General features: G+C 44.8%; 1 protein-coding gene across 4 annotated transcripts in view; it reads left to right on the top strand.

Moving 5' to 3' along the window:
* Positions 1–598: 598 nt before the first annotated feature.
* GRIP2 (glutamate receptor interacting protein 2) overlaps positions 599–7,510 on the top strand; it is a 267,965-nt gene continuing 261,053 nt past the window's right edge. For 3 of the 4 annotated variants that reach the window (XM_058422217.1, XM_040076223.1, XM_040076227.1), the window contains exon 1: positions 599–707. In XM_058422217.1, the coding sequence (XP_058278200.1) occupies positions 653–707 (55 nt within the window). In that variant the 5' untranslated portion in view covers positions 599–652. The remainder of the gene's footprint in view (positions 708–7,510) is intronic. The other variant, XM_040076226.1, reaches the window with a different exon arrangement.

The raw sequence follows: 7,510 nt of genomic DNA, 5'->3' as shown, positions 1-7,510 counted from the left end.
CACTTCAGCTGCTTACAAGTAGTAGTGAAGAAAATGAAGTAGATCAGCCTGGCTGCTGTGCAACTTTATTTACCAGAGAACCCACCTTCAGGATAAACACACGCGTCAATGCACGCACCTGTGTGGGGCTGCCAGGCAGCTGCCGCTCGCTGAAGGGAAAAGGCAGGCTACAGCTGTAACGAGAATGTAGAACGGGAACAGTGTGCTCTCCGTATCTTTCCTGGACATTTAACCGTCCAGCATCAGCCGGAGATTTGGGACCCGCAGGGCGCCGGTGTGGGTCGGAGCCCGGCTCTTGCTTGCAGGCGAGGCCCATCCTGTCTAAGCGGACCCCCTCTCCGGGGGGGAAAAATATACAATATATACGTATTGACACAAATGTTCTACCTCCCCCCTTCCCCGAGTTTGCCGTTCCCCGCCCTCCGCGGCGCGGAGAGCGCACCTGCGCGGCGGGCGGCCCGGGGCTGTGCGCAGGCGGGGGCGGGCAGCGCTCCCCCGCCCGGCCCCGGCCCCGCCGCCGCATGCACCGCCCGGCCATAAAAGCGCCGGGGAGCCCGGCCGCGCTCGGCAGCGCCCGCCGCTCCCGCCGGCCCCCCCGGGCCCCTCCAGCCGCGCCGCTGCCCCGGGGGGCGGCAGCGCTGCCCCTGCCGCGATGCCGGGCTGGAGGAAGAGCCTCGCCCTGTGCCTGCAGCGGATGCAAGAGGACGGTGAGCGCGGCGGGGGGAAAGGAGAGCCGGAGGTGCTCGGAACGACCCTCCGCCTTCCCTTTTCCCTTACTCTTTGGGTGGTGGCGGTGATGCGTGTCCCTCTGGGAGGGAGACGGTCCTCTGCTGGCGTGGAGCTCCGCGGATGAAGGGACTGGAGGGGGGATGCTCTTTGTACCGATAAACTTTGCCGCAGCCGATCTTCCCTTCCATCCCTGGGCTCGCTTTGTTTTTGCTTTTGTGTTTTCTTCTTCTTCAAGTGGTGGGGGCAAACCTGAGCGCGAGGTGGCTGCGCGGTCCTTTTTGGATATTTAGAGGGGCTTGCAGTATCTGAGCCCCAACTTTCTAAAGCTACTGGTGATGCAGTTTCCAGCTGGTGATTTTTCCCAATGCCAACTCCACCTGGGGAATAAAGGGTTTCCAAATTACACAGAGGACGTGTCACGGTAATCTGATTCCTATTGTGACGCTTACTGTTGCTCACAGTGACCGAATTATTTTGTTTACATGCTCAAGAGTGTGATGTTAAATAAATGCTGGACCTGCGGCTCATACAAGTCGTGAGAAGACATCCACAAGGTGGCACAGCATAAGGGAGGTTTAAACGCTGCACCCCGGCTCCTGCCTTTGTAGGTGATCAGGGACGAGAGTGGTGGGGAAAGTTTATGTCTCTGAAATGAAGTGCATTTCTCCTGTGCTCTCATGGGGCTCAGATGCAGGAGCTGACCCGGGATAGGCAGAAACAAGAAGGAATGTGCATTTTATGAAACTCTGCTGCTTTGGTGCGAAATAGCTAATGGCAGGCTTTTCCTCTGGGCCCCTTCTCGGACTACCTCTCTAGACTGTTCTAGTCTGTAAACAGACTTAACTAATATATGAAATGGCACTGTTGTGGTATTTTGTGTGAGTAATACAAGAATCGTGGATTTCTCTGAACCTGCTGGTTAATAAGCACAGAGCAAAATTGTGCTGTTAGATCCCCTGCAAGGTGTTAGGACAGAGTCATTAAGCTGTTGTGCCTTTCTGATGCTGATTCCTGGCTCCCACTGCTTTGGGAGAACGCCATCTATTTCTTCTGCTGGATTGCTTTAGGACCGTGTCTTCCCCTTGGAACCTTCATCCACCTGAGACAGAGCTCTCAAAAATCTTGTCCTGTAGAAGAGTGAATTAATCCCCTGCTCAACACACCGAGACCTGTTGGCATGAATTCAGCCCGGTTATGGTGCAGTGCTTTGTAATGCTGCCTTGCTGCAGCTGGCACGAATGCTCTTGCATCATTGGATTGGGGTGGCTTTGGAAACCTTATTAAACATTCACAGCAGGGACTTCTTGATGTACAGCTGTACTGGGTTAGTGTTTGCTGGGTTACTTTCTCTGTGACTTCATATGTGTATGTATTGGCTCTTGTGTCTGGCTTGTAATGCGTTTCCTTCTCATCCCCCTTCCCTCTGACTTCAGTCCCAGCACTGCAGTGAGTCTGTGGCTGGTGTGCATCCCTTTGAGTACATTGCATTTATTTCTGTGGGTGGTTCAAAGAGTAGTCAGTCTTAGGAAGGTGCCATTTAATGGCAGAATGGCTTATCTGGATGGATAAATCTTGCAGGCGTGAGCTGATATGCTGTGTAGAGGAAGATTAGTTGAGCTTGTAGGGAACTTCTTTCTCTTTTCCTCAAGGCCACCAGTTTGATGGTTATGTTATAGCATATAACTCTGCAGGGGCAGCAGAGGAAGTATTTGGTAATGTTTTTGTAGCACTGCAGTGTTAACAGGTATGTGAGAGAAGGTTTTGCATCATGACATGTCCCTGTCTGTGGTAGGAGGATTGGAACTAGATGATCTTTAAGGTTCCTCCCAACACAAACCATTCTATAACAACACTGCAAGAAATGTCTGCTCAGTTTGAATTTTTATTTGGCAAACCAACCTCCAGCAGGTATATGAAGAAATATTGACTTCTGTTTTTTCTTTATTCAGAGCAAGTTATATCTGCCTTGTTGGCATCTCTATGCCTATGTGGTTGTGATAGATCTGGGTTTTTTTTTTAAATGCCCAAGCTGGGGAACTTTCCCCTAGGCATGTGTACTCTGGCCCATCAATTTGTTCACTTCCTCTGGGGACCACAGTACTTAAGCTTCCAAAGGAAATGTCCTGGTTTTCAGCAGATGCACAATTGTAATCAGAAGAAAGGTATATTTTGGTTACTGAATATTAATGTGCTGAGCACCTTTTGCAATTTGTAGCTGTTCAGAGATGGATTGGAAGCTTCATTAATCATAGTTGGTAGAAAAGGTAGCTATGGTAAGTCACATAGGGAAATGCAAGATATACATGAACTGTGCTGAAGTATGATTGCCATTTCAAAATACTATCCCCAGTGAGTCTTTTCATGCATGTTTTGCCTTAAAATTTCTGTCTCTTGGAAGATGGGAGTGACTTCTGGCCAGTATGCAGAAATGTTTCATTATATAATGTGTTGGTTTTCTCTGCCACAAAGAGACTTGTCCATGGGATCTCCTACTGCTTATTCTGTTTCATGCAAGGAAAAAAAGTGTTGATGTCAATGACATGGAAATATTTGGTGGAAAATGTTTCCTCCAGCCTGCATTGATAACAGACCAGACCTGTTACTCCAAATTAAGGAGCTGATCAGCTCCTCCCTGCATTACTGTGGTGTTGTCTCAGACCTGAAAGAAGAGGTTAAAGCAAACAGTCTGGCTTTCTGTCCCTCACTGTGTGTGCAGAGCTGTGCGGCCAGATCTTCTTGCTGGTTTCTTTCCCTGATAACTCATGCTCTTTTGTGGCAGTGATGAGATCTAGTTGGCCATGCCAGACCCTTTTCCATCAGTTTCTGCCCCTCACATTGCTGTCCTTTATGTGAAGACAAGGATTTGAATTACATTCTTGCTGCTCCAAGGTTTTCAGTAGCAGAAGCAGCGAAGACTGGTTTCTGCTTTGGTAGCAAGGAAGTATGTGGGCAGGTGGGAAAGTCTCTGTGTTTTTGGCACATCTGAGTGGATGTGGAAACTGTGTGTCTAGAAAGGATAAACTGTATCTGCAGACTGAGAAGTGGAGATACTTTTATCCAAACTGGTGAAACAGTGTTAGCTAGATATACGGGACTTGTGTAAGATGGGCCATGGTTGTGGGCAGACACCCTTTGCTGAGCCTGAGATGTTTTTCTGCGTCTAGGAGGAGGGAATACGGAGTTTGAGTGTAAATTTCCCCTTCCTCTCCCAGATGGTTTTTCTTGAGTAAAAGCAGAAAATTTGCCTCTTGCCTTTATAACTCCAATATGATACCTTATAAAAATAAAAACCAAAACCAAACCTTATGAAAGACTGAGGTAATGGGGTTATAAAATGTGAAGTGAATTATCCAACCCTTGCTTGAATCATGAGGCAGGTGGGAAAAGGAGGGGAAGGGGAAAGGGACAAGTCAGACCTGCTTTAAAAAGTGACGATGTAGCAGGATTTTGTTGCTGCTATTTGCTTCCTTTCCTTGTATACAGCTCTGTGCTTGTTACCTTGGAAACAGCTGTAGGAGCATATAGGGGCATTTTGCTGCTGTGCAGCCGTGGGCAGAGGTGTCCTGTGGTGCATGGAAAGGAAATTCTTTGGTGGTGCAGGTTGATTTGCAGAGTGAGGGCAACTGAGTAAAAACCCATTGCAAGATCTCCCTTTCTTGGCTGTCCTGTCTTGCTGCAGGTACAGTTTGGCAGGAGTGGGACCCTGAGAAAAATGTAGCAGGGGGTGGATTTTAATGGTTTAGGCAGAGCTGTTTAAATTTTTATAATAGGAAGGTAAAAATATCTCAACAATCTGTTCTGAGGAGGCTTATAACAGCTGGGCTATGGACATCAGATTTTTATGTACAGAACAATGTGCTGGGATGTTTTGCTCAATAGCTTTGAAACTATGTCCATGACTAGAAATGGGATTCTTCTTTACTTATTTACATGCATCAGGAAGAAACATCCCACCAAGATGGAAATTTGCTGGCTTTGCATGATTAGCAGAAAATTAGATCTTCCAGTGTGTTCCATGTTGTTTGTGATATGCATGTGATGTGTAGAATAACTAAAATAGAATAACAGCTAAAAAGAACTTTGTCTGTTGTTCACTTACCCATAAACATTTTGATCTTGCAAAAGGTATGGTGTGCTTAACTTTAAATAATCAGTTGAACAATTCTGCTGTTTAAATTTTTTTTTCCTTGTGCTTGCCACATCAGAAATAATTCAGTCATTCAGAAAGTTTTGTTTGTTTGTTTGTTTTTATCAAGTTGCCTTAGGACCATTTTTCAGTGCCAGGTTGAGCCTGTTCCATTTTATTAGGGAGTCTTTTTGTCCAAACCTACAATGACACGATCTATTATACCTGGACTTAATTTTCAGTAAAGAAATTTGGCTGTGTAGCAATCACTTAGGTAGTGTGCAATTGAAATGTTACAACTGAAGGGCTGTTACATCTGTCCACTGTATGTGATGTATTAATGTATTTTTGCATGTGATACTCTTGCTTCACAGTGTGTTCAAGCTTTATCAGAGATCAGGACTTGCTCACACAGAGCTCAGGGATTTATAGGCTGCTGTTTGTTGGTAATACTCATTATACAGGCCACTGCTTTTAAACAAAATATAAAGATAGAGTTTCTGACCCTCCAATGAAGTGTGGTGGGGAATTAGGACTGCATGAAGGCTGTGATGGTAATGCTTAAGGATAATGCTCACTTATCAACCTGATGGAACAGCCAGAGGAAATCCTGTTAGACTTTGATGTGGTTTTGTTTTTTTAATATGTTCATGGGGATTTGACACCCATTGAGTGAGTAATAACTGCACCCAAGCACTGTGCTCACTGCTCCTCCCCTTGCTGCCTGTCACACTGGTCTGAGTTTGGGCTGCTGCTTTGGATCCAGTACTTCAGCAGTCAGAAAATTTAGCTCTGATTAAGAAGTCCTACACAACTTGGGGATGAAGCCACAAAGGTTTTACAGAATGACTCCAAAGCTTCATTGAAATTTGATTAAAGACAGAGATTGATTGATATTTTGCTTTTTGAAGTGATCTGCCAAATTTTACAAGCTGAATGTGCTCCCATATCTGCAAACTTTGGCTTTATGAAACTGTATGGATATTGTGGCTTCTGCTCTCTTGTTTATGTTATTACTCTGTGGGGACTCTTGTGAAGAAGTTTTATTAACAATACTGAGTGATGATGCTCAGTGCTGACAAAAGCATCAGCTGCAGTGGTTTGGCATGCTTTTCCTTTAGAGCTGCCAAGGTTGGAAATTGCTGGGGGAAACCCTTCAGGATGCTGAAGACCTTGATGGAAACCATGAATTGTGGTAGCCAGGAAAATTTCAGAGTGAGAAGGATTGCCAGATCTGTCTGGAATCAGGCCATGCTTGATGTTCTCCAAACCTGTTGGTGTTTCTATGGACTCATGCCAAGTCTAGTGGCAAAACACATGGGCAATTCCCAGGAGATGGATGTGGTCTTTGAAACTGTTCCAGTCTTGAGCTGTGATTGCAGCTACTGACCCAGAGATCTTGTGATGCTCTGGGTTGTACTGAGAGGAAGATTGCTTAGGTTAAACCAAAGTGTGTGGCCAGTCTGAGGTGAATGATTTACTGTGCCTTTTTTTCATTTGTTTGTCTCTTCTAGGTAGACACAAGTGGCAGAGGTGCTTAGTGGTAGACAAAAGAAGGCAGTCCACCTGGGCATGAGCTCTATGTCAGGTTCTCTTTCCATGGTTAAGACTGTGTAGGCCTTCCTATGAGTGTCCCATTTTATTGACTGTTTTGTTAATTATTAGACCTCATTATAATGGAATAAAAGTATTTATTTTGAACAGCAAGTGAATTTAGAGGCATAAATATAGTAACATAATTATAGGGGTAAAGCTCTATTGAAATTACCTCTTTGTAGACAAGTCCCAAGACAGTGAATCAGGCATTTCTGGAGCTCTGCATCACATAAATGGAGCCATTTCTTTTAAAAGCCAGCCCTAACCCTTGACGTTCAGAGCAGTGATCTATGTGCTTAGATTTTCTAGAGAAAACCTCTCGTTTCTAGAGGATGATGAAAACTTTGTTTCACAAGATTATCCCTTTTCCCAGAAAGGCCATGTCTCATATTCCAATGAATTATGATGGTCCCGTGTGCGGGACCTGCTCCTGCATTCATATCTTATACCAAAGGCAGTCATATCATGTCTGCTTGTGTTCCTGAAATGAGTATAGCTACTGTGCACTGACACTGGTGTAACTGGGAGTGGAACATGGGCAGCATTTGATTGAGAAAATAAATCCCATGCTGATGGTCTCTGTTGGAAATGGGAGCATCTCTTCTGCAGCGCTTTGCCTGGGTGAACCACGCAGTGGAATGGAACATTCCCTCTTGGATGCGTTTTGTCCAGTGATTCTTGGTCTTGATGTGTGCTCTGTGCATTGAGAGAAAAATGTAATTAAACTTTCCATTCAAATTCTAAGTAGAATTTTTATTCAGTCTGCTTGTTTTATCAAAAGAACAAATTACCTTTTTATTTTCTCAGATTTTCCTCTCCCTCTTTGTCTTTGGAAAATAAAGGAATTCAAATAAGTTTGTAAAATTTATTTGTTTTAGGAATTATGGTGATTTCTCTGCTACTGACTCCCCCTCATTAATATTTGATGAACTTGGCATCTAGTAATTACTAGCTTTCACTTTTCAGCCAAAACTATTTTCTGGCTTCAGCAAAGTTTGCTGATTTCAGTGATAGCATTGAGAGAGCCGCTTTCCACTAGGAAATTAGTTCAAACATTTT

Source organism: Hirundo rustica, chromosome 12, assembly GCF_015227805.2.
Source record: "Hirundo rustica isolate bHirRus1 chromosome 12, bHirRus1.pri.v3, whole genome shotgun sequence".
Taxonomy (NCBI): domain Eukaryota; kingdom Metazoa; phylum Chordata; class Aves; order Passeriformes; family Hirundinidae; genus Hirundo; species Hirundo rustica.
This window is presented reverse-complemented; position numbering and strand designations above follow the sequence as displayed.